At 43.5% G+C, this 27,807-nt stretch overlaps 1 protein-coding gene across 12 annotated transcripts in view; it reads left to right on the plus strand.

The window, feature by feature from the left end:
* The window catches only part of RYR3 (ryanodine receptor 3), a 1,134,733-nt gene that overhangs the window by 812,426 nt on the left and 294,500 nt on the right, over positions 1-27,807 (plus strand). For all 12 annotated transcript variants that reach the window (XM_068253938.1, XM_068253930.1, XM_068253931.1 and 9 more), the window contains one exon: positions 23,322-23,452. In XM_068253938.1, coding sequence (XP_068110039.1) covers positions 23,322-23,452 — 131 coding nt within the window. The remainder of the gene's footprint in view (positions 1-23,321; positions 23,453-27,807) is intronic.

Genomic DNA, 27,807 nt, shown 5'->3' on the forward strand with positions numbered 1-27,807 from the left:
TCAAATTTGTTCAGATTTTTTGGGGGTGCGAACTTGAGCCCTTTATCCAACATCCTTAATTCCCCCCTTGTTAATTCAACTCCGCTGATATTAAATATACCCTCCCCCACTAATTCCTTAGCCTTTTGTTTTCTATGTCCTGCTCTGCATCCCCTTCCGCTCTTCTTTTTCTTTGTTGACCTGGTGAGTATGGTAGTGGATCTAGGTCCCCTCGTAGATGTTCCCCGTAGTTGTAATGTTGACCCCTGGCTAAAAAATCCCCATAGGGTTGTTGGGGCAGATTTTCCAGTTGCTGGAATCTATTAAAAGTGGGTACTCCATATGTGTGTCTTCGCGGGGGTCTCCCCTGGAACTCACCCCCCCCTCCCCTGCCCCCCTCTAGGTGGCGTATATCCCCCATAGTGTTCTCCCTGCTGAAAGGACCCTCTCCCTCCCCCCCCTCCATATTCTCCCCTTTGTCCATATTGAGTCGGGTTTCGGGGTTGGAATGGGGTACCCCTGGGTATTTGGTAGCGACCCCACTGTGAAATGTTACCCGTCGCTCCTCTATTCATCATACCCCCCCTTCCTCGATTGCCGGGGGCATTTACTTGTATCGGGACCGTGGGCCTACTAATAGGTTGATGATCTGTTGGCAAGGTGGGTTGTTGGTTAATCACCTGATCCACCTTCTTTTGCCATTTGTACGCTACCTTGTTTTTATAGGCCTCCATATCCTTTGTGTATTGTTTGTGTTAATCTAGGATAATTTCTTTCTCAGTTTTTAACAGTGAGTCCTGTATAAATTTAGACCTCCTATTATATTCCTCCTCCTCCTTATGGGGTTCCAAACGGATTCTAGTTCCTTCAATTTCTCTACCCAGCCTGTCTAATCTTGACTGTTTCCTTTTAATACATAGTTTAATTAAACCTTGCCCACACCTTTCCATGTAATCAAACAATTCTGCATCGTTTGCTTCCCCCTCCTCCCCATCATTGATAAACACCTCCCACCTGTACCTATTAGGTACTATACCAGTTTTAGCATATTTCTCCAATGTGGCCACATACCACCAGGTTTGCAGCTCTTTTCCCATTAAATTATGCAAAACTTTAAAGTCCTGTTCCATACTAGTTGTAGTGGGATTAGGAAGTTCATCAAATAAAGTGTCAATATCCACCTCTCGCTTTCTTCTATATTCAAAAAGGTCCATTATGGTGTTCGCAGCAATCAAAAGCACAAAATTGTGTCAAAAACTTGTATAACAGACAGATACAGCGCTCACCACCCTACACAGTCACCCAGCTTGCAGCTCACTGTCCAGAAGTGAAACCAAAGTCCCCTTCGCAGCAATAAAATCCAATCACAGCAGCGCATCCGGGGTTGACTCAGATATGTTGCCTGTTTCACCACCTAGGTTAAAAGGGATATATGCATAGCGTGTAATCCTTTAGCACTAGTACACCCTGTGTAATCACACACACTGTGCAAAATAGGGTCAATCACCACATGCAGGTTGGGGGTCACACTCCCCCCCGTTTTCCCCTGCTCACCAGAGGTATGCTTTAAACCAGGCACATCAATATATAGCAGCCATTAAATCAGAGGTGTGCTTTAAGCCAGGCACATCGGTAAACAGCAATAGTTAGGTCTAAAAAACATGAAAACATCCGCCTCACATGGCATAAAATCTTCTTTAATACGGATATGAAACCGCTAAAAAGCATGCGTACCAGATAAATAAGTATATAAAGCGCATCTCACAGAGACGTAGGCCGCCCTCCAGGCTTCCCCGCCGCAGCGCTGACTGTGTCCGTCCGTGGTGTGGATGAAAGGAGCGTGCGTATCCAGATGCTCCGCCCTACGCGTTTCGTCACTCAAAGGGGTGTGACTCATCAGGGGCTCTGGACACGCACCACACTATTGGGTTTAAATGTACATATGCCCGCCCATGCCGCCTCCCACTGTCATGTGACCCCGACTAGGGTGCTCGTCAGTAGGTCCACTCAACACTGGGGGCGGAAACCTGGCTGGCAGTTAGCAACATTACATAAAAATTACGGACGATCACAATAAGTATATACATAAAAATACATAAAAATAAACATTTCCACATACCCCACGGACAGTGCTAGATTCATCAAATCCCTAATACATCTCCCCACACCTACTGTTTGAAACCACTTTTTCCGTAGGTCATATATTTCCCTCCGCTCCCAAAAGCCCTGCAACAGTAGTGTATGCGGTCCCCACGTCACATCACCAAAACCCCACCCCCCTCCACTCCGATCCATGTATCTTATTCATAAGCGGCAAGCAGCTCATAGGCTTGCATTATAGCAACGCCTATTACCGCCATCCTACCGCCCTCCCAGCGTACTCAAAACGCCAGATTTCTATCCTCTTAGTCTGTCTAGCCATTTATAACGCAGCTCATCACTAAAGAAATGAGGTATATTCCTACATGTGTATTTAGAGCATAAAAATCCCAATCACATATAAGAAACAGAGTTTCCACACCTGTAAAAATTAATTAAAAGATTGTAGGTAAAAATGAGACTAGATAAAAATAAATGCGATATACATAAAGGGCAGCGAGCAAGAGTTATAAACAGCCCCCCCCCCCCTATGAGCTGCTTGCCGCTTATGAATAAGATACATGGATCGGAGTGGAGGGGGGTGGGGTTTTGGTGATGTGACGTGGGGACCGCATACCCTACTGTTGCAGGGCTTTTGGGAGCGGAGGGAAATTTATGACCTACGGAAAAAGTGGTTTCAAACAGTAGGTGTGGGGAGATGTATTAGGGATTTGATGAATCTAGCACTGTCCGTGGGGTATGTGGAAATGTTTATTTTTATGTATTTTTATGTATATACTTATTGTGATCGTCCGTAATTTTTATGTAATGTTGCTAACTGCCAGCCAGGTTTCCGCCCCCAGTGTTGAGTGGACCTACTGACGAGCACCCTAGTCGGGGTCACATGACAGTGGGAGGCGGCATGGGCGGGCATATGCACATTTAAACCCAATAGTGTGGTGCGTGTCCAGAGCCCCTGATGAGTCACGCCCCTTTGAGTGACGAAACGCGTAGGGCGGAGCATCTGGATACGCACGCTCCTTTCATCCACACCACGGACGGACACAGTCGGCGCTGCGGCGGGGAAGCCTGGAGGGCGGCCTACGTCTCTGTGAGATGCGCTTTATATACTTATTTATCTGGTACGCATGCTTTTTAGCGGTTTCATATCCGTATTAAAGAAGATTTTATGCCATGTGAGGCGGATGGTTTCATGTTTTTTAGACCTAACTATTGCTGTTTACCGATGTGCCTGGCTTAAAGCACACCTCTGATTTAATGGCTGCTATATATTGATGTGCCTGGTTTAAAGCATACCTCTGGTAAGCAGGGGAAAACGGGGGGGAGTGTGACCCCCAACCTGCATGTGGTGATTGACCCTATTTTGCACAGTGTGTGTGATTACACAGGGTGTACTAGTGCTAAAGGATTACACGCTATGCATATATCCCTTTTAACCTAGGTGGTGAAACAGGCAACATATCTGAGTCAACCCCGGATGCGCTGCTGTGATTGGATTTTATTGTCCATGGATTTTGTGGGCGAACTCCCCAGGTCTGAGGGCATGACGGTCATTTGGGTGGTAGTCGATCGATTCCGTAAGATGGCTCATTTTGTCCCCCTGAAAGGACTCCCCTCGGCCCAGGAATTGGCTGATCTCTTCATCCAGCACATTTTCCGGCTGCATGGCATTCCGGAAAATATAGTTTCAGATCGAGAAGTCCAATTTGTATCTAAATTTTGGAGGGCATTCTGCCATAAGTTAGACATGGATCTTTCTTTTTCATCAGGCTACCACCCGCAGACCAATGGCCAGACCGAAAGAGTCAATCAGTCCCTGGAACAGTTTCTGAGATGTTATGTTGCAGATGCACAAACCGACTGGGTAAAATTTTTGCCGTTTGCAGAATTTGCACACAACAATCTGAAAAGTTCCTCTTCAGGATTTTCCCCATTTCAGGTGGTGACGGGAAGGTCACCTAAGTTTTCCCCGATGCCAGTGGCTTCTACTCCGTTTCCTGCCCCGGAGAATTGGCAGAGGTCCTTAAAGCAAATTTGAGGAACAGGCAACATATCTGAGTCAACCCCAGATGCGCTGCTGTGATTGGATTTTATTGCTGCGAAGGGGACTTTGGTTTCACTTCTGGACAGTGAGCTGCAAGCTGGGTGACTGTGTAGGGTGGTGAGCGCTGTATCTGTCTGTTATACAAGTTTTTGACACAATTTTGTGCTTTTGATTGCTGCGAACACCATAATGGACCTTTTTGAATATAGAAGAAAGCGAGAGGTGGATATTGACACTTTATTTGATGAACTTCCTAATCCCACTACAACTAGTATGGAACAGGACTTTAAAGTTTTGCATAATTTAATGGGAAAAGAGCTGCAAACCTGGTGGGATGTGGCCACATTGGAGAAATATGCTAAAACTGGTATAGTACCTAATAGGTACAGGTGGGAGGTGTTTATCAATGATGGGGAGGAGGAGGACGCAAACGATGCAGAATTGTTTGATTACATGGAAAGGTGTGGGCAAGGTTTAATTAAACTATGTATTAAAAGGAAACAGTCAAGATTAGACAGGCTGGGTAGAGAAATTGAAGGAACTAGAATCCGTTTGGAACCCCATAAGGAGGAGGAGGAATATAATAGGAGGTCTAAATTTATACAGGACTCACTGTTAAAAACTGAGAAAGAAATTATCCTAGATAAACACAAACAATACACAAAGGATATGGAGGCCTATAAAAACAAGGTAGCGTACAAATGGCAAAAGAAGGTGGATCAGGTGATTAACCAACAACCCACCTTGCCAACAGATCATCAACCTATTAGTAGGCCCACGGTCCCGATACAAGTAAATGCCCCCGGCAATCGAGGAAGGGGGGGTATGATGAATAGAGGAGCGACGGGTAACATTTCACAGTGGGGTCGCTACCAAATACCCAGGGGTACCCCATTCCAACCCCGAAACCCGGCTCAATATGGACAAAGGGGAGAATATGGAGGGGGGGGAGGGAGAGGGTCCTTTCAGCAGGGAGAACACTATGGGGGATATACGCCACCTAGAGGGGGGCAGGGGAGGGGGCTGAGTTCCAGGGGAGACCCCCGCGAAGACACACATATGAAGTACCCACTTTTAATAGATTCCAGCAACTGGAAAATCTGCCCCAACAACCCTATGGGGATTTTTTAGCCAGGGGTCAACATTACAACTACGGGGAACATCTACGAGGGGACCTAGATCCACTACCATACTCACCAGGTCAACAAAGAAAAAGAAGAGCGGAAGGGGATGCAGAGCAGGACATAGAAAACAAAAGGCTAAGGAATTAGTGGGGGAGGGTATATTTAATATCAGCGGAGTTGAATTAACAAGGGGGGAATTAAGGATGTTGGATAAAGGGCTCAAGTTCGCACCCCCAAAAAATCTGAACAAATTTGACATGTATATTGACCTGCAGAAGTTTGTAAGGAAAATCAATTTGAAACGATATTTCCTTAACAAAGAGGGGCCTACTCAGAGGGCATACCCAACGACTAGGTACCAACACACGAGCCTCCGTAATAATTCTACTTTCAATCCCCAAATGGGAAGTAGTCAGAACAGTGTCGAGGTCTTTAAGAGGCTAGTAAGTGGGGAAATTGAGAGACTGCCAGAACAGAGAATGGGGGGGTTCAAAAAGGAAATTAAGGATATCCTGACAACTAAGAATTTGGTAATACGCCCTGCTGATAAGGGGGGTGGGGTAGTGGTTTTAAATAAAGAACAATATTTTGGGGAACTCGATAAAATCGTGTATGATGCAAACGTATAGTAAATTGCCTGGCAACCCGACGGCTAAATATAAACAAGAGTTAATTGAATTACTGAGGGGGGGACTAGACGAGGGGCTGCTAAATGACAATGAATACAGCTACTTGATCCCCTCAGCCCCTAGGGTACCGGTTATCTACCAAACCCCTAAAATTCACAAAAGTTTGGTGGAACCCCCCGGGCGCCCGATCATAAGTGGGATTGGGTCGATCACCCATAGGTTGGGCGAATACCTGGACACTTTTTTGCAACCCCTGGTGGCGAAACTTCCGAAAGTTCTAAAAGATACGGGACACACATTGAGGGTCCTTGAAGGGGTAAGGGTGGAGGAGGGAATGCTGTTGGGAACTGCAGACGTGAGCTCCCTTTACACGAATATCCCTCATGAAGAGGGGATTCAGGCCGTCCAATTTTATCTGGAGGAAGATAATAGCTTGAACGCACATCAGATTGAGTTTTTATTGGATTTATTAAGATTTGCCCTAACCAGAAATTATTTTTGGTATAAGGGGGAGTATTACCTACAGAGGTTTGGCTGTGCGATGGGGGCGTCCTTCGCACCTTCCCTTGCCAATCTGTATATGGGCAGGTGGGAGGAGCTGGCCATAGAGAAGGGCGCCCCCAACATTATTACATGGGGTCGCTATATAGACGACCTCTTGGTATTCTGGAGGGGATCCGAGGAAAGTTTAAAAGAGTTCTTTGAGGAACTCAATAATATGTGGCCAAACATTAAGTTAACTTTGGAATACGACACAAAATGTATAAATTTCCTGGATCTTGATATACATCTGGAAGGGGGGGAGATTAAGACAAAATGCTTTTTCAAACAAACCGATAGAAACGGTTTCATCCCTGTTGAAAGCTGCCATCACCCACAATGGCTAAGAGGGGTCCCAAAGAGACAAATGGTGAGGTTACGCAGAAATTGTGGGAATTTGGCAGATTATGATGAACAAGCAACGGTTCTTAGAAACCGCTTCTTAAAGAAGGGATACAATGAGGACCAATTGAACTCTGCCATCCAGTGTGTAAGAAATATGGATAGAAATGCCCTAATGAAGGAAAAGCCAGTGGAGCAGCGTACACAAGGTGAACTTATGTTTATTAGCAACTATAGCCTGCAATATAAACAGGTAGAAAGAATATTTAAAAAGTATTGGCCAATCTTGACGAGCGACCCTGTGCTCGTAAGAGCACTTCCAAAGAAACCCAACTTTATCTATCGTAGAGCACCCAATCTTCGGGATGCTCTTGTTCCCAGCTGTGTAGACCCACCTGTGGGCCAGGGGGCTAGCAACTGGCAGCAGCCTGGTTTCTACCCGTGTGGTGGCTGCCAGGGTTGTGGCCTGACTACTAGGAGGGAAACTATAAGATCCATTACCTCTACCCATAACCAAAGAACTTTTAAGATAAAATCATTTGTCACGTGTACCTCCACTTATGTGGTATACCTTCTGTGGTGTGATTGTGGGGCCCAATACGTGGGCAGAACCACTAGAGATTTAAAAACCCGGATTGGCGAGCATATCTACAAAATAAAGAAAGGCCATGAGGACCACAGTGTTTCTGCTCATTTTAAATTTAAACACCGCTGTGATCCATGTGGCCTCAAATTTTGTGTCCTGGAAAAATTGGCCCCAAGCTGGAGGGGATGTAACCGGCTCAGAGAGCTCTCAAAGTTGGAGACCCGTTGGATACATAAACTGGGGTCACTGACACCAAATGGACTAAACATTGAGGTTGATATCAACTGTTTTATTTCAAATGACTAATAGGTCTGAGGTGTAGAAAGGCTGGCTTGACAGCTCGATTTAGATGGGGGGGGGGAGCTGTTTATAACTCTTGCTCGCTGCCCTTTATGTATATCGCATTTATTTTTATCTAGTCTCATTTTTACCTACAATCTTTTAATTAATTTTTACAGGTGTGGAAACTCTGTTTCTTATATGTGATTGGGATTTTTATGCTCTAAATACACATGTAGGAATATACCTCATTTCTTTAGTGATGAGCTGCGTTATAAATGGCTAGACAGACTAAGAGGATAGAAATCTGGCGTTTTGAGTACGCTGGGAGGGCGGTAGGATGGCGGTAATAGGCGTTGCTATAATGCAAGCCTATGAGCTGCTTGCCGCTTATGAACAAGATACATGGATCGGAGTGGAGGGGGGTGGGGTTTTGGTGATGTGACGTGGGGACCGCATACACTACTGTTGCAGGGCTTTTGGGAGCGGAGGGAAATATATGACCTACGGAAAAAGTGGTTTCAAACAGTAGGTGTGGGGAGATGTATTAGGGATTTGATGAATCTAGCACTGTCCGTGGGGTATGTGGAAATGTTTATTTTTATGTATTTTTATGTATATACTTATTGTGATCGTCCGTAATTTTTATGTAATGTTGCTAACTGCCAGCCAGGTTTCCGCCCCCAGTGTTGAGTGGACCTACTGACGAGCACCCTAGTCGGGGTCACATGACAGTGGGAGGCGGCATGGGCGGGCATATGCACATTTAAACCCAATAGTGTGGTGCGTGTCCAGAGCCCCTGATGAGTCACGCCCCTTTGAGTGACGAAACGCGTAGGGCGGAGCATCTGGATACGCACGCTCCTTTCATCCACACCACGGACGGACACAGTCGGCGCTGCGGCGGGGAAGCCTGGAGGGCGGCCTACGTCTCTGTGAGATGCGCTTTATATACTTATTTATCTGGTACGCATGCTTTTTAGCGGTTTCATATCCGTATTAAAGAAGATTTTATGCCATGTGAGGCGGATGTTTTCATGTTTTTTAGACCTAACTATTGCTGTTTACCGATGTGCCTGGCTTAAAGCACACCTCTGATTTAATGGCTGCTATATATTGATGTGCCTGGTTTAAAGCATACCTCTGGTAAGCAGGGGAAAACGGGGGGGAGTGTGACCCCCAACCTGCATGTGGTGATTGACCCTATTTTGCACAGTGTGTGTGATTACACAGGGTGTACTAGTGCTAAAGGATTACACGCTATGCATATATCCCTTTTAACCTAGGTGGTGAAACAGGCAACATATCTGAGTCAACCCCGGATGCGCTGCTGTGATTGGATTTTATTGTCCATGGATTTTGTGGGCGAACTCCCCAGGTCTGAGGGCATGACGGTCATTTGGGTGGTAGTCGATCGATTCCGTAAGATGGCTCATTTTGTCCCCCTGAAAGGACTCCCCTCGGCCCAGGAATTGGCTGATCTCTTCATCCAGCACATTTTCCGGCTGCATGGCATTCCGGAAAATATAGTTTCAGATCGAGAAGTCCAATTTGTATCTAAATTTTGGAGGGCATTCTGCCATAAGTTAGACATGGATCTTTCTTTTTCATCAGGCTACCACCCGCAGACCAATGGCCAGACCGAAAGAGTCAATCAGTCCCTGGAACAGTTTCTGAGATGTTATGTTGCAGATGCACAAACCGACTGGGTAAAATTTTTGCCGTTTGCAGAATTTGCACACAACAATCTGAAAAGTTCCTCTTCAGGATTTTCCCCATTTCAGGTGGTGACGGGAAGGTCACCTAAGTTTTCCCCGATGCCAGTGGCTTCTACTCCGTTTCCTGCCCCGGAGAATTGGCAGAGGTCCTTAAAGCAAATTTGAGGAACAGTTAAAAGAAATTTGGGGAGGGCTTTTCAGAACCAGAAGAAACAGGCTGACAAGAGACATTCCATAGAATGGGAATTCTCTCCAGGGGACTTGGTCTGGGTGTCCACACGACATTTGGCTCTAAAGCAACTGTCACCCAAACTAGGCCCTAGATTTGTGGGTCCTTTTCCAGTTTCCAGAAAAATCAATAATGTCACTTATGCCATTGATCTCCCTACCAGCATGCGAGGTGTGAGATCATTCCATGTGTCCTTACTCAAGCCGGCGGTGCACGTGGATTCCGCTCCCCCCCCTCCCCCCCCCCCGTGTTGATTGATGACCAACCTGAGTATGAGATTGAAAAGATTCTGGACTTACGGCTTGTGCAGGACTCCGTGCAGCATCTGGTTCACTGGAAGGGATATGGCATAGAGGAGCGAAGTTGGGTGCCAGACTGTCATATGCACGCAAAGGAATTGAAGAAAGAATTCCATGACTTGCACTCTGGAAAGCCTGGTGGGAAGTGTCCGGACTCCACTCCTCAGGGGGTACTGTAATAGAACGCGGAAAAGCCGCCGCGTGTACTGGCGGCAAGGCGGCTGATTCCGCGTCCAGCGCGGCGGTTTGTACGCAGCAGCGTGCGTCTGGTGTGGCTGGGTCTGTTAGTTCACACAGGTTGAGGAATACGCGCACGCGCGCTGAGAGGCAGAACCTTTATGACAAACGAGGAGGGATCAGCTGACCAGGTTGGTCAGCTGACCTCAAAGCAAGTGGCTATTGGTTGATCGCTGATGGGTGGCGCCGGAGAGCGCCGCTCTATATATAGTCACTGCTTGTCAGTCTCAAGTTGTCTGCCATTGCGAACACTTACGTGGAAGCACTCAGACCTTAGTCAGATCCCACAGTGTGTTAGAACCAGGAGGACCTGGGAATTCACACTGATCCAGATTACTTTTGTGTATTATTGTGTTATACTTCAGACTAGTTCCAGGGTGTTGAGACCACGGACCTCACACCCAAGATTAGGGACTTTGTGTTATCATTCTGTTAAACTTCAGACTAGTTCCAGGGTGTTGAGACCACGGATCTCACACCCAAGATTAGGGACTCTGTGTTATCATTCTGTTATACTCCAGAATAGTCCCAGGGTGTTGAGACCACGAACCTCACACCCAAGATTAGGGACTCTGTGTTATCATTGTGTTATACTCCAGACTAGTTCCAGGGTGTCGAGACCACGGACCTCACACCCAAGTCTAGGGATACTCTGTACCATCATATTATACTCCAGACTAGTTCCAGGGTGTAGAGACCACGGACTTCACACCCAAGACTAGGCATTGTTTTGATATCTGTTATGACCTATTGCATTCCTGACTATCCCTCTGCTTTCTGATTCGTTAACTACGCATATCTGATTATCTGTTGCCAAACCCTGCCTGCCTTTGGATACCGAATCAGCCTTCTCTCTCTCTGTACCTTGTCTGTCTGTGTGTTGCCGACCTGGCTTGCCCGACCTAGAGAGCTATCTCTCTCCTTAAGAGATAGTCTCCAGACCTGCTAGTGACATCCACCTTTCAGGTGTCACTCACTCACAGGTCCTTCCTACTTTGAGCCTGGGACTCCACCCCTCTGGAGGTCTCAGGCTGCTGGAAGGTTTCTGCACTTCCCAAAAAGGCGGTATCGCCCATACTGCCAAAGACCACCTGCTCCTCGGGTGGTCTTACTCAGTCATTACTGTTGCACCAAACACTCACACTATAAAGGTGTCCAGAGGTTAGTTATACTTGGATTATCGGTGATTCTGCAGATCATCAATAATCAGGTATAATCTGTATTCTTGGTGATACTGCAGATCACCAATAATCAGATTCTCTCTGTGTGCTGACACCGATCGTTACACCTACACTGCTTTACAACATCAGGAAGTGTAATTCTCCCTCCCTTCCTTGTGGTAGACCTGGGTTCAATTCCTGGCCAATGTATGTGAGTTGGCTTTTGACATCCTACAAATTCATAAGCAAGCTCATTTTTCTCTTGGATATATCACAATGGTACATGCTAGGCTGGCTTCAGCATGTAGCATTGTAGTGTGTTGTGTTGTGTTGGTGGTATAATGGTTAGGATAGCAGCCTACCAAGTGGTAGGCCTGGGTTTGATTCCTGGCCAATGTATGTGAGTTAGCTTTTGACATCCTACAAATTCCTAAGCAAGCTCATTTTTCTCTTGGATATATCACAATGGTACATGCTAGGCTGGCTTCAGCATGTAGCATTGTAGTGTAGTGTGTTGTGTTGTGTTGGTGGTATAATGGTTAGGATAGCAGCCTACCAAGTGGTAGACCTGGGTTCGATTCCTGGCCAATGTATGTGAGTTGGCTTTTGACATCCTACAAATCCCTAAGCAAGCTCATTTTTCTCTTGGATATATCATAATGGTACATGCTAGGCTGGCTTCAGCATGTAGTGTTGGTGGTGTTATAGCGGTGAGGAGAGCTGCCTACCAAGCACTAGACCTGGGTTCGATTCCCGGCCAATGTATGTGAGCTGGCTTTTGAAAACCTACAATTCCCTGGAAGACAAGACTCTCCTCCGGAGGAGGAGGGGAGGAATATAAGGAATAACAATCAGCCAGGAGCAAGCTAGCAAGCCTACAAGAGCCTAACTAAGCTCTCCCTAGCAGAGTCTGTCAGCAGCTGTCCCTTAACTAATTACTGCAGGCAGACGAGTGAGTAAAACGGCTGGAGAACCTTGCCTTTTATAAGGAGGGATGGGACTCCAAGAGTGAGTGTAGTCTGATTGGTGACAATGTGCCTGCTGACTGTGATATAGAGGGTGGAAGTTGACCTTAATGAAGCATTATGGGGGCGAACCAAACTTCCGGGAAAGTTCGCCTTCGCCGGCGAAAGCGAACCACCCAATGTTTGCCTGGAACCGTTCGCCGACGAACCGTTCGGGCCATCTCTAATAACAGGTAGCATATTTTAATGTTCCACTATACTGACCAATGCAATTCCTCCCATTAAAGGATTCTCATTGGTCAGTATTAAAAAGTATAGAAATATTACAAATATATTTTTTACAGTATATTTTCAAAAAGCTTTATTATTAGCCTGACTGGCAAAATTTTTATACAGATTGCATTAGTGTTTTATTGCTTAGGAAAAAGTCCTTACAGAGCAGAAGTCTTGCCTTCTGTACACTCTGGCTTCTGTTTAGTATAGCAGCAAAGAAAGGAACATTGTTGTAAACAAAATACAGGAGATGGAGCTCCCAAGAAATTGATATAATACATCTGGAATGTATATGTTTTATATGCTAATAATTAAAAGAAAGAGAAACAAGATGTGTATGTATGTTAATAATTTAAAAAAAAAGAGGAGGGAAAAAAGACCCGTAAACGTGCACACGGTGTGTTTTTTTCTTTAAAAAAAAAATATATGCACACACTTATACATTTAATAAGAAAGGAAAATAGATGTTGCTGTTGAATTATTAATGTTTTCTCAGCAGGCTGACGTGCTTAAAATGCATTATGTTGGTGAGCAAAGGTCCAGCAACTTAAGAAGTATTAATGTTCCAGTTAAATAACTATTATATTCATCATTAATCAAGACAACCAAAAACGTAATTAATATAAACCACATGTGAATTTCCCTAGGGAGGTTGGGGTTCAGCACAGCTACAGGCAAACAGAAATCCACATATATTTTTATACATATATACATATACATATACACTTTATTAAGAAATGGACTCATATTGAATCATATTAAGAATCATTTATATGGCAAGGGCTTGTAAAGTAAGTATTATTTACTGACTTCATAAATTATTATGACAATAACAAATGTAAATACAGTATATAAATGACTGTAGCTAAGCTACAGCTAAGCACAGCTGCATACCACTATTTCTTGCTTTTTTTTGGGGGGGGGGGGGGGGGTTGCAATCTTAAAACCTTAACTTATTGACTAGGTCGACTCTCTTACAAATCAGTTATGTAAGACCAATTTCACAGCACTGGCATTACTCTGTGTCCCATTTTTGATGCCCTTCTGACACGGTTGTACCATTTTTTTTCTTTGTGATTACTGTATTTGAAGTATTTAAAAATGACTTTGCACTATACAGTTGTCATTGTTCTAACTTCTTTTGTGATCCGAAGGCTTGACATGTTTATTCCAGAATTTTATGAAAGAGGAACTGTACGAATTTTTTTTTTTTTTTACAAAACAATTCACACTTATTCTAGCCATTCACACTTATCAGTGTGTGTTGGATCTATTGCAATAAGTGGGCACTTCAGTGCCATTCTTTATAATCCCAGACAGGCAGAGGTGTTTTCCATTTAGCCTATGGTTGAAACGCATCTGCCCCAGGCTCCAGCCAGACCACAGTGGACCATGGGAGTGGCTTTATGTGGTGTGGCTGCAAGTGGAAACTCAAGCAGCTCTATTGTTTACCTCATATACAGGAATTCTATCTGCTAAAGGATTTTAGTTTTCACACAGAGATTATCTTTAATTACTATCCTTGCTGAAGTCAAATTAAACCCAGAGTCCACCTGAAAACTTTTGGTCACAGAGCCTTCTGTCATGCCATGCCTATATTATAGAACTCCTCACCAGTGATGCTCTTCTGAGTAGCTACAAGCTCGTAGCTACTCGGAATTGAAATGTTAATGAAGGGCTGATTAAATTGCTGTTACTATGATGACAGAGGGGGTTAACTTACCCAGAAGTCTGCTGGATCATCTGTGGTCCATTCGCGTCACAGGTGAAGTGTTGGCCACGTTCCATGACTCACTACTGTACTTCCTCCTTCAAGCCAGCAGGAGGCTTAGATGCTTTCCTTGCGTTGAAAGACATCCATGGCTACAATTACTAGGAATGCCCAATGATGTTGATCCACAGATTTTTTTTGTTATAATGAAGAGGTTTATTGAAGTATATAGCAAATAGGATAACAAATCAAGTCATAATAAGTCATTGCAGATACAGAGTAATCAAAAAATGCAACTTCCGAATATAAACTTTGCCAGAAGATACATATATATATATATAATCACTCCTCAATTTACAGTACAACAGTATAATAATACACATTAGTATGCAGTTTCAACAACAATAAACACATTAAACACAGTGTATGGTCATTTAAACTTTCAACCCTCATCCCCCCCTCCCCATCTCCAAAGCACAAATCGTATGGAAATAAAAGAAAAAGGATAACAAACTTTATCATTCAATGATGGCCTCTGTATAACGACCAATCTTCCCAAATTATATTAAAGCGATCTATATTTTCAATACTTGAATAATATATTCGATCCATCAACCTGATCATATCCAGACGATGCTTCACCAGGTCTATATCAAGAGTGGGGGTTTCCATCTGTAGGCAATGGACCATTGTGCTGCACATAACAAATATTTATAAAATACCTGATATGACCTTGGAACCGATTTGATACATATAAGAGGGCGTGGGAGGGATCAAGAGATATTGGAATCTTTACCACTTCAAAGAATAAGGACTGTAAGGCAGTCCAAAATTGAGCTGCTACCGGGCACTCCCAGAAAATATGAAATAATGTCCCAGGGCCCCCGCACCTACGAAAGCAGTCAGATGAGACCGCTTGATAGAATGTGTGCAGTCTAGCAGGAGTAGGATACCACCTGAATAATAATTTGACCGGGGTGTCTTTAAAAATGTTAGATTTAATTACTTTAGTAACAGCCTCCCAGCTGGAAGACCATTGTACATCAGATAACTGGGAACCCAAATCTTGTTCCCAGGCCCTCATATATGCCAATTTTTCTTCATCAGGCCTACGATTCAGAAGGGCATATAGAATAGAAATAGTCCCCTTTTGCCTAGTGGAACCAAAGTATAAGGATTCAAAGGTAGTAAGATCCTGAGATGGCGGAGATGAAAATATAGATTTGTAATAATGTTTGATTTGACAGTACCTATAGGCCTCCCTCAGTGGGATATCCAAGCTAAATCTTAAATGTTGAAAGGGGACAAAAGCACTACCAAACCAAAATCGAGAGTCAGTAGTTAACCCCTTATCAATCCACCATCCAAATTGTGCTGGCTGGTGAAAAGCAGGGGGGAACTTAGGGGTTCCCAAGAAGGATAACTTTGGGGAAGGAGGATTTATTAACTTAAGTTTTAGGGCAAGATCGACCCATAATTTGGCCAAGGTCGCTACAATTTTGTTCAGTTTAAAAAGGGCAGGTATATCCCGACTTGTCACCACCGTAATCAGATAAGCTAAGAAGTATGGTTTGATGGTTTCTACTTCGAATTTCCACCAGAGGGGTTGTTCGGATGATAAACCCCAATCCAGAAGTTGATTTAATTTCGAAGCCAGATAATAATACCAGAGATTAGGGAGGCCGATTCCACCCTGAAGGAATCTATATAGAACCTGTGCTCTTACTCGAGCAGGTTTAGAATTCCAAATTAATTTATTAATTTGGGATTGCATAGGGCTTAGCACTTTTTTGGGAATAGTAAGGGGTAACATGCGAAATAAATATATTAATTTAGGGAGCAGAATCATTTTACAGGCCAAACAACGCCCCAACCATGAAACCTTATATTGTGACCAACTTTTGAGCATATTATTCAAGGAATGGAAAAGAGGCAGAAAGTTTGCTGCAGATAAATTACGGAATTGTGCCGTAAGATTGACACCAAGGTATTTGAATGTGTTCTTATTCCACTTAAAGTCAAAATTAGCCTCCGGTAATTTAATTGTATGAGAAAAGATTAATTGGCATTGCAATGGACTTTGAGGTATTCACCTGAAGTCCTGAAAAGGATGCAAATAAATGTAGGAGCTCAAATAAATTAGGAAGGGTGGTGACAAGTCGGGTTAGAAATAAGAGGGCATCATCCGCGTAAAGGACTAATGTACAATTGTCTGGCCCATAACCTGATATATCAGGATGCTGACGGATTGCTGCAGCCAATGGCTCCAAAGCTAGAGCAAAGAGAAGAGGCGACAACGGGCAACCTTGCCTCGTGCCACACTTGAGACCTATACTAGAGGATGAAGCACCCGGTATACGAATTATAGTTGAGGGATTATCATATAGGGAAAGAATAGCAGTGAGAAAGGGACCATTAAAACCGAAAGCTTGTAACGCAGTGGATAAATATGCCCAACCAACCGAATCGAATGCTTTGCTTATGTCTAACCCCAGCATCAAAAGTCTATTGTTTTTAAGTTCAGCGTCTTGGATTATATTGACTGCTAATCTCACGTTGTCTGCACCCTGTCTCCCAGGAATAAACCCAGTTTGATTAACCCCAATAAGATGCCCCACAATTGAACCCAACCGCACAGCCAGGATCTTGGAAAAAAATTTATATCATTATTAAGTATTAATATTGGACAAAATCTGGATGGATTAGAATGGACCACGCCTGGTTTAGGTAAAAGGGTAAGAGATGCTTCTAACATTTCAGAAGGAAACTTACCTCCCTTAAGGATGTCATTAAATAGTGCAGTAAGGGGAATGGATAGAAGGTCCGTGAATTTCTTGTAATATTGAGGGGTAAACCCGTCTGGGCCTGGAGCGGTAGAAGATCTAAGCGATTTTATTGTGGCCTGAACCTCAGACATGGTAATAGGAGCATTCAGAATTTCAAGATGATCTTCCGTTAAAGAGGGGAGGATAAGTTTAGTGAGCCAAGAATCTAGTGCGGCTGAGTCCAAAGGGGGAGCACGACCTAATAATTTAGTATAGTATTCTTCGAAGAGTTTAATTACCCTGGAAGGCAAAGTTTCCACAGAACCATTATTATTATTAAGTTTGTATGTATGAGAAGGTTTGTAGTATTCATTAAGCTTTCGGGCAAATTGTGTGGAAGGGTTATTGCCTCTTAATAAAAACGTTGCTTTAGAATACAATCTAGCTCGGTTCTTTTAAGATTAATTAACTGCATAATATTTGGATCTGGATTAGGGTAGTGTTGTTTATATAAACTGTCTAATTCTCTAGACAAGGCCAGAATTTTAGCCGACTTCTGTTTTTTACCATAGATCGCTTTTTTAATTAAAACCCCACGAATAACGGGTTTGTGGGCAGCCCATCTAAGCGCAGGGGGGGTATTCTCCTCATCATTATGAAGAAAATATTCCTCCAGCTCAGCAGCTACTTCTGAGCGGCTAGCATGATCTGCAATCAGAGTGTCATTTAACCTCCAATGTTTAAGGTGGTAAGGCAAACCAAAACCCTGAAGTACAACCGAGACCATGTGGTGATCGGACCAGGCGCAAGAGACAATATCAGATGATATGGAATTTGAAGCAATCACAGGAGAAAGAAAGATGTAATCTAAGCGAGCATATGATTGGCGTGGATAAGAATAAAATGGATACTGGCGACAGCCAATGTTATGTGCTCTCCATATGTCTATCACTTGCGCCTTTGCCAGAACCCCAGAAAGTCTCCTAGAAAAACTATGAGCAAAGGGGGAAAGAGTGGAACGATCTAAAGCAGGATTGGCAACAGAATTAAAATCTCCTGCAATTATCATGTGGGGAGATCTAAATTTTTCAATTAGAGGGGCAAGTTTTTTAAGGAATTCTGTTTGTCAAGCGTTTGGAGCATAGCAGTTGATAAGTGTTACTAATTTGCCATCCAGGGTACCTTTGAGGATAAAAATTCTACCCTCTGAATCCTTATAGGAATCCTGTAAATCAAATGAAATGTAATTAGCAAAAAATATAGCAACCCCTCTGGCTTTCCTAGAGAATGTAGAAAAGTATCCCCTACGATACCTTCTATCGAAGAAAGAAGGAATACGGTAATGTACTAAATGCGTTTCCTGCAAGAATAATATGGAGGCATGTTCCTGAGCATACTGATGGAAAGCTTTGCGCCTTTTAATTGGGTCATTAAGCCCTCGGACATTGTGTGTAATGATCTTACATTCAGAAGACATTAAATCCATAAAACATATCTGTATCTTGGAGAGCAAGAGGGGGAGAGGGCGGGATAGACAATACACAACCCTTAAACCAAAACAACAGAAAAGACATCAAAAAAACAAATAGTTATCTATACCAGAGTCACCCTCTGGGCTAACCTTGCTTTAATACCACCTAACCACTAGCCCAGGAACTCTCAGTGGAGAAAACAACTCACCGAGGGGGGGGGGGGGGATATGTAAATGAGCAAGCAAAGGGGGGGGGGGAGAAGAAAAATCCTGCACCCACCTATGATTGATTATAACATAGCTTTTTAGAAAAAAAACTATAGTATACAGTAGTACGCATCTTAAGCACGTCCGCCGAGGCAAATGAGAAAGATTACTAGGTTTTGTGAACTAATAAGAAGGACCAGCTAAGTTCCAAACTATGAGTGAAAATGTATAAACTAAACTCAAATTTAGCAAAATAAGTCATACCTATTCTATAACAGAGATAGACAATAGGAAACATCATTCTACAACTCCTTTATCTAAAGTGAGGAATTATATCGTAATAAAGGCCTCCTCTTATCTATGCTCTTGTGCAAATATAATCTCTCTATATCTGAAAACACATAGCTAGGTGACCTTATATAGAATAGAGACTTTTCAAAAGAAGTAAGCTTTTACCCCTTAATAAGGAAAGGGTCTCTGAAGTATGGTAATATCGTAGGTAAATGGAGTCTCCATGTAAATAGTAAGGATATAAGCCATGTCGTAAACATCTAGCTTAATTTAGGTATGTAGATGTTGATTCTAGAATTTTGAAAGAAAAGATAAAAGTCATGCTGCAAGCATATAACCGATGGGGAAAAAACAGAATGTAACCACCTCAGAGTTCAGCATAGGCCAAAGGAGTAATAAAGAGATCAGTCATCACTTTGTAAAGATGCCTGAGAGGACTTAGGTCTAGAATCCAGCCAGTTTGTCCATCCGCTATGATTCTAAGTTTTGCTGGATAGATCATGGCATAAGTAAGAGCAGCATCCCTCAGGGCCCGTTTCACAGTAGCAAATTGAGCTCGTTGCTTCTGTACCTCGATCGAAAAATCAGGATAGAAGGAAAGATTGCAGTTCTCATAAGGAATTTTACCCATCTCCCTCGCTGCACGGAGGACAGTGTCCCTATCCCTGTAATTAAACAATTTGAAAATAAATGTACGGGCAGGAGAGCCTGGTTTAGGCATTTTGGCAGGGATTCTATGTGCCCGTTCTACTATAAAGGCAGATGAAAAGCGTTCACGCCCAAAGAGATCCATCAACAGCTTTTCCGTAAAATCCTCTGCAGTCGATCCCTCAGCCTTCTCAGGAAGGCCAACGATCCTTATGTTGGACCGCCGATTGCGGTTCTCAAGGTCTTCCTGCCTTGTTTTTATAGTGCGTATGTCCCTTCTGACCTCAGTAATGGCTGGCTGTAGTGGCCTAGTGCTGTCCTCTAGTGCGCTGATTCGGGCCTCCGAGTCTCCCACCCGCGCGCGAAGGGTTTGCAAATCTTGTCGACGGAGGGAGACGTCCGTCTTCACCTCTTCAAGAGTAGTAGAGATAGTTGAAAGACTACCTTGGCAAGCAGTGATGGCCTCCATGATCTGTGATAGTGTCGGACCAGGCGCGGCCATCTCCTTCTCCTCTGCCTCGTCATCATGGCCGGCGCGCTTGAACTGGCGGAGCTTCGCAGCGATCGCGGAGGCCTTGTCTCCAGTTTTCCTCTTGGTACCTCTGGTATCCATCTGCTCAGGAGATAGTCAGGGGGCTATTCCAGCCGGTCTCGACTTGAAAAACGGCGAAATTTCAGAGTAAAAAAGGATATTACAGGATGCCTCGGCGGGAGCTCAGAGCCAGCACGTCCGCTCTACATAGCTTCCGACCACGCCCCCCTTGATCCACAGATTTTATCTGATTGCCATCTGGACTCGGGAAGGAATTTTTTCCCTTTTGGAGCTAATTGGACCATGCCTTGTAAGGGTTTTTCGCCTTCCCCTGGATCAACAGGGATATGTGAGGGAGCAGGCTGGTGTTGTACTTTGTTCTCTGGTTGAACTCGTTGGACGTAAGTCTTTTTTCAACCCAAGCAACTATGTAACTATGTAAAGGTAAACTAATCATCCGTAAATGTGCACCTTCATTCTTCATGATTCATGTAGTATGCATGACAACAATCTCTCATAACTTTAACCTAATTAAAGTGGACCTGAATTCTTGCACAGGACAGAAGGAAAACACAGAGAAATGCACCCTCTATGTACGGTATTTAGAGAGTTAAGGCTGTTTATTTCCCCCTTCCTTTGTGTTTAATCACAAGTTGTAATTTAATCTCTCTCCATGTCACATGACTGCCATGGCAGAGATGGCAGATAAGCTCATTTGAAAGCATGTGCTGTGAACAAATGTCTGCTTCCATGAATCAGGAAGTAGAAGCTGTGCAGATTTATTTTAGGATTTGTATGACAGAGAAATGTTTTTTTGTTTAAAGGTTATTAGGCTGTTATGTATCTTTTAGAGCAGGGAGGAAGTTCTAAGTTCAGGTCTGCTTTAAGGCAGGGAACACACTTGACTGTTTTCGTACGTGTTTTCTGCACAGAAAAACTGAGAACTCATGTTAATCAATGGGCTAGTACAAACTTAATATTTTGTTCGTGCGCAGAAAAAAAACTGACATTCTGCATCATGACTGCACATTTTGTCAGTTTTTTGTATCAATTACATCAGCTCTTATAAAAAAAACGCACGCGTTTTCCTGCATAGAGACACACTTGGTGTGCAGAAAAAGTATGCAGGAAAACGCGCGCAGAAAACTGAAAGACAAGTGTGTTCCCTGCCTAAAGTGTAGCTGTCAGGCATAAAATAAAAAATCAATTCTTTATTTTTATTTGGTAAACAATTAATAAGGATGCTAAAAAGGCAATCCAAAAGTTAAAAATCACTATTTTCTTCTCCAAAAAAAACCTCATTCCCCTTATTTGGTACATCTGCTGCACAAAGGAAGTTGCAGGGCATGCTGGGTTTTCTTTTTTTGTCTTTATTTTCCCCTCAGACATAGCTAATGCAGCCTGATTGGCTGAAGCCTATTTCCTTCCCGTTTCCCCTTCCGCACCTCTGTTTCTCTCTGATTGGCCAATATCTTAATACTGAGACAATGCACTTTCTACGGCAGAGCTGGGTGGGAGTGTCTGAAGACTGGGAGGAGGGTGAGCAATGATACACAGACAGAGTAAGGGAGAAAATTATGTCAGGACTGGCTTTCTAGATAGCACTGCGTAATATTTTTATAAACACAATAATTAAATAAATAGATACAATCAACATTTGCGCTCGATCGCGAATTTTAGCGCGCAATTAAACGTTTCGTTTAACGCGCAATTAAACAAATTTTCGTGCAAAATCGTTATTGTTCTTGTGCAAAAATAACGATTTCACGTGAAAGTTTGCGTTTGCGTGTGAAACTATTTAATTGCGTGCGATCGCGAAATTCGTGGTTGCGCGCACACGTGAAAATTTGCGCAAAAACGGCCGTGCTAACAGTTAGCACTCTTTTGTGAATCAAGTCCCTTGTGATTTAAAAACAAGTGCAATTTTAAAAGCTCAGCGCAGGCCCTTATTTTCTAAGTCTCAGTTTTCACATACTGCTCATGTGCATGTTTATTGTATGTTCAAACTGATCACTGGGCAAAACGGCTCAAGGCAACAGCACATCTATTTAAAGAAGTCATCAGGCACTCTATCGTACGCCCGATCTACTTACCTGGCGCTTCCTCCAACCCCTTCCAGCTGATATGTCCCACGCCACAGCTTCGCTCTCAGCTGCCGGCCCGGGGTCCCCGACGGTGTCTCACCAGGCAGTCCTCTACTGCACCTGCGCGAGCGCCGCTGTCAGTCAAGTCAAGGTCCTGCGCAGTACAGTCCGGATAATGGTGACTTGATTGACAGCGGCACTTGCGCAGGTGAGGATGACATCGAGGTCCCCGAGGACCCCAGGCTGGTGGCTGAGAGCGGAGCTGCGGCGTGGGACATATCAGCTGCAAGGGGCTGGAGGAAGTCCCAGGTAAGTAGATTGGGGGGTAGGATAGATTGCCTGATGACTCCTTTAATGAATAGCGTGTTTGGCTTGTGCACAGAGCAATGTGATGTCCAACAATGAATAAGGTAATGCGTGCCCGCCTGTGGTATTTTTATAATCCTTTCAGTTGAAGCGGTCATGGTTCTTGATGTTCAGAAAGCAGATTTAAGCCAATGGATTGCAACTTGAAATCACTTATCTTAATAATACATTTTGTATCTATGCCAGGGGTGTCAAACTCAAGTACAAAGTGGGCCAAAATTGAACACTGGGATCTAGCCGTGGGCCAACCTCAATGTCTACTTTCCACCGTATAAAGTTCCCTGGTGTCTAATGGCCCCCCTGCCATCCCTATACAGTTCCCTGGTGTCTAGTGGCCCCCACCCTCCCCTATACAGTTCCCTAATGTTTAGTGATTTCCTTAACCTCCCCCATATGGCTTACCTTGTGTTCTAGGGCTTCCTCTCCAGTATAGCTTCCCTGGTGGTCTAGATTAGGCCAAACATAATGCAAAGTGGGGAAACCCCTTGAGGGCCAGATTTGATGGCTCTGAGGGCCAGATTTGGCCCGCGGGCCGGAGTTTGACATGTATGATCTATGCCCATTAAAAGGCAGCTGCCATCTACACATGCAATTAAACATTTAGTAGGTGCTAAAAAAAGTGCAATTTCCATTTTATATTATTTTAATAGTCTTTAACCACAATGTCCACAGTGAAATCTGTAAACAATTAGGCCTTTATTTGTATGAGTATGAAACATACCAAAGTTTGTTTTCTCTACAGGCAGCGGCCCGCACTGGGAGAATGTCTGGCGGCTCTGGCTGGTGCTATTCCTGTGGCTTTTCTCGAGCCATCACTAAACCACAACAATCCACTCTCTGTTTTCAACACCAAGTCACTCCGGGAAAGAGCCAGTAAGTATCATTTAGCTGTCATGCTTACCACATTGTAAAGTAATCTTTTAAATCTATAGAGTTTAGGTCCCTATGTAATGAGTGTATGAAAATGCTTTAAACGCTGCTGAACACAGGAATGATTTATGAAAATAAGTTGTTGCCAAAACTAGCACAATCAGAACATTTCGAAACCTTTTCATATTGTGCTGTTTTATTAAATAAGGAAACATTTGTATCTTCCATTAGCAAATACAAGCATTTAATTTAATTTTTGGCAGCCTGCTTTCAAATGTAAAAATCAGTTTTGTAGCTGTGTTTGCCCGAATCTGTACATCTAGTACAGCTGTACATCTAGCAGCCACATCAGAGAATGAGATGCTGACTTTTATTCAAGTATTTCACACGTGAAATAAATCTTATGTTAGCATAGTGAAACGAGCATTAACTAAGGCTTCATTAATATGTTATAACCAGGAGAAATGTAGGCGTTAGTTACAACAACCTTACTTAAAGGATACCAGAGCCCAAAGCATTAAGAGAAACGGAGGAGCATGAATGGGGAGCTGTCCTGATGTCCACCGCTCTCCCAGTTCTCGTCTGCCCCGCCTCCTTTCATACATAAATACCTAAAGCCCCTCCGACAGCTTCTTCCGGTTCACCAGAGTTGGCTATCACTGCCCTGCACTGACCTGACTGCACGTGCCCTACAGTGCATGACTGTGGCTAAGAGTGTTCTGCACATGCCGTATTCGTGACGTCATGTGCACAGCCCTCCCGGCCATGATCATGCACTGTAGGATGCGTGCAGCCAGGCCAGCGCAGGCACAGTGATGCCCGACTCCGGCGACCCAGAAGAAGCTACCAGAGGGGCTTTAGGTATGAAAGGAGGGGGGGCAGTGGGCATCAGAACAGCTGCTCATTCATGCCTGCTCCCCCCATTTCTCCTAATGCTTTGAGCTCTGGTATCCTCTAATATCTCTAATAAGGTTATAACAAATTGCAAGGCTCTACTTCACTAAAAATCTTAGTTAAAATAACACTATGGTACACAAATGAAAGACATGCAATTGTTATGTTTTATTGTTGTTGACAGTAGAGTCAATTTGTGTGCTGGCTGAGAGAGGTTACCAACATTTTTCAAATGACTGTATAGAGATGATCAATGATATGCAAATAATTTATTCTTGAATTAAAATTTCATGTAAATGTTATGTAGCTTGAACTTGGACCAATAAAAATGTCAGGAAATGATTGTGATTGGTCCAATTTCGAGCTGCATGAAATTAACATGAAATCTTAATGCAAGAAGAAATTATTTGCATCTCATTTATCATCCCTATAAATATAGTGCTGACAGATTCTGCAGTGCTTTACTGGGTGTATAATCAGTTACCAACTGTCCCTCAGAGGATCTTACAGTCTAATCCCTACCATAGTCAAAATCTATGTCTTATGCTGGGAATACACAGCTCGATTGTGAGCCATTTAGATAGCGCGATAGATAATTTCCGATACGTCCGATCTCCCGCCCGATCGTTTCGCCGCTCGACTCTGCATTGAGGACAATGGAAAAAGATAAGAAAAACAAGCGGAAGATACGAGAATCACCTGCAGAATCGAGCGGGGTATTGATCGAGCGGGAGAATCGAGCTGCAAAATCGAGCCGTGTATGCCCAGCATTATGTCCCTATTCTAGACTAAAGATGGGTACACACAAGAACTGTCACCTGCGGGACTCAATCCTTCAAGCTCAGGGCCAAAAGATGTACAGTTACTAGCTCACAGTTTAGGGATGCATACTGTAGCTATGGAATGTGGAGGAGGGGTGATGGCGGAGTGCATGACGCAGTGAAATGTGTAAGAAGAACAGTGCCCCTGGCCAGTGCTCAGATATTCCAGGACTCCAGATCTCTTGGCGACACATTGGTGAGGGTTGGAGGCTGCCATACACAAGCTAGATTCTCTTCAGAGACGGCCATCTTTGCTGAAAACCATTTAGCATGTGTACATGGCATTGGGACAATTTGGGTGGCTCCATGTAATGCTGTACGTTTTCCCTAGTCATGTGCATACTACAACCAGTGTCCATCTGTGTATCTCTCCCTTTTGGGTTCTTTGAGGTCCAAGATCCTGTAATTGCACATCATCCCAGCAGGCCCCTGTTATAAGACAGAGACCTTACATTTGTTTGCTGCCTAAGGCCTCTTGCACACTGCAAGTGATTCCGATTCAGATTCCGCTTTTTAATCAGTTTTTACATCCGATTCAGATTCCGATTTGCAGTGTGCAGGGAGCAAACTGCAAATCGGAATCTGAATCGGATGTAAAAACCGATTAAAAAGTGGAATCTGAATCGGAATCACTTGCAGTGTGCAAGAGGCCTAATTCCTACGAACTACAAGATTCTTAATTGACCCGCCAACTTGTTTAATATAAAACAGGAAGAAGGGGAAAGGAGCTGTGTGTTATTAGAACTTTAGAATATTTAAGGCTCGATTCACAAAGCGGTGCTAACCCAGTTAGAGACTTTAGGCATGATAACCATTGCACCATGCTGGGGAAAAGTCAGTTTAGGCGTGATAAGTTTAGGCATGATAAGTTTAGGCATGCTAAGTTTAGATAAGTTAAGATCGCGCGCAAAGTCCTGCACGCAAAACTCTATGCGAAGTGCACCAGACTTTGCTAGCGCAAAACTTTTGATCAGCTGTGCACTGCGGTGCTAACCCAGTTGGTGCTTAAACTTATCACATCTAAACTTATCACACCTAAACTTAACATGCCTAAACTTATCACACCTAAACTTATCACACCTAAACTTATCATGCCTAAACTGAGTTTAGGCATGATAAAGGGCTTTTCACCAGCGTGCTAACTGTTAGCACCGCTTTGTGAATCAGGCCCTTAGACTTTACTTTCATATGGGAATAGTACAGCTGTGGGTGTTTCGTATGGGTGTATGTGGTCAAATGGTGGTGTAATGGATAGCCTTGCAGCCCTTGGTTCACTATTTGAATCCCAGCTAGGCTACTATTTGCACAGAATTTAGATGTTCCCTCTGCATGGGTCTCTACGCTTTCCACCCACACCCCCAAAAGCTGCGTACTTACCGCCCGATGGGTCCTGTGATGTCCCCTTGATGACGGTCGTCAGCGACGCCTCTTCCTGATGGCAGGTGCGCACAATGTCACGCGACGCTACATGCGGGGAGCGAACAAGACTTCAAGCGATCGCTATACTTTGCGCGGGAGTCGTCAGGGTTCGCAACGATCCAGTCCACTTTGACGGTCGTTATTGTGACGTTGCGTTCTCTCACGTCTGTACCCACATCGCGATGGCACGGAAAGGACCGCTCGGCTCTCAAAAAAACTCCGGTGCGTAGGAAAATCGCAATGTGGATACTTAGTTAAAGGCATACAGACAAGGTAATTGACTTTGCCCTTAAAAGTAGCCTTGGACTACGATGGATATATGACTCAGTATCTGTTAGCTTGTGCACCCCTCTGAGGGTCAGTTAGTGAAAAGAATATATACATATGTGTGTGTATGTGTGTTCTGTACAGCACTGCGTAAAATGTCAGCACTATATAAATACTAAATAATAATAACCTATATTTATGTTTGACTTCTTACTGTTGTTGAATCAATCTTTTTTTCTGTCCTGTGCATGACTGTATCTGCAGCAACAGCAGTCTTTGTGTATTTCCATTTCTGGGTTCCGTATAAAGTTTTTGTAGGTATAACAGAAATTATATTTATACCGACGCTGAGAAATAAAGAGAATAAAAGGAAGGTTTGAAAATCTGGATGCCTAGCATGAATATAAGCTTAGATCAGCATTCTTTTTTTTTTTTTTCCATTTAGGAATTAACAGTTCAGCTATTTTTGAATGTGTTACGGTTGTCGACTTCAAATTTTCTTTTTGTAGAAGAAATGAGTCTTCCTATTCAAGTTTTAATATATCTGAGGCTTATATGATGTGACATTTTATAAGCACAGATTTATCATTAGGATGAGGAATAGGTCAATATTTTAAAGTGAACCTGTATGAAGAAAATGTCTATAAAGGCAAAAACATCCCAACAAAGCAGGTAGTGCAAGGTACTACATGTACCTTCACTTTGGCCCGGGTAACCATCTGTGTATCCAACCTTGTTTATAGACTTACTGAACACCTTGCCTCTGTTAGATCATGTTGCATTACCACATTTTTAATCAAAGTATTTGTTTTTATTTGCCAGTTAGGGTCAGTTTGAGGGTCTCCTCAGAAGCACACAAAAGCTTTGGTGCCTACTTTGCTGCATACATTTTAATTCCAGCTATAAGAGAATTTCAGATTCCTGTGTTGTTTTTATAAAATTTGGTTAAACCAAAAA

The sequence above is a fragment of the Hyperolius riggenbachi genome, chromosome 9, assembly GCF_040937935.1.
Source record: "Hyperolius riggenbachi isolate aHypRig1 chromosome 9, aHypRig1.pri, whole genome shotgun sequence".
NCBI classification, from domain to species: domain Eukaryota; kingdom Metazoa; phylum Chordata; class Amphibia; order Anura; family Hyperoliidae; genus Hyperolius; species Hyperolius riggenbachi.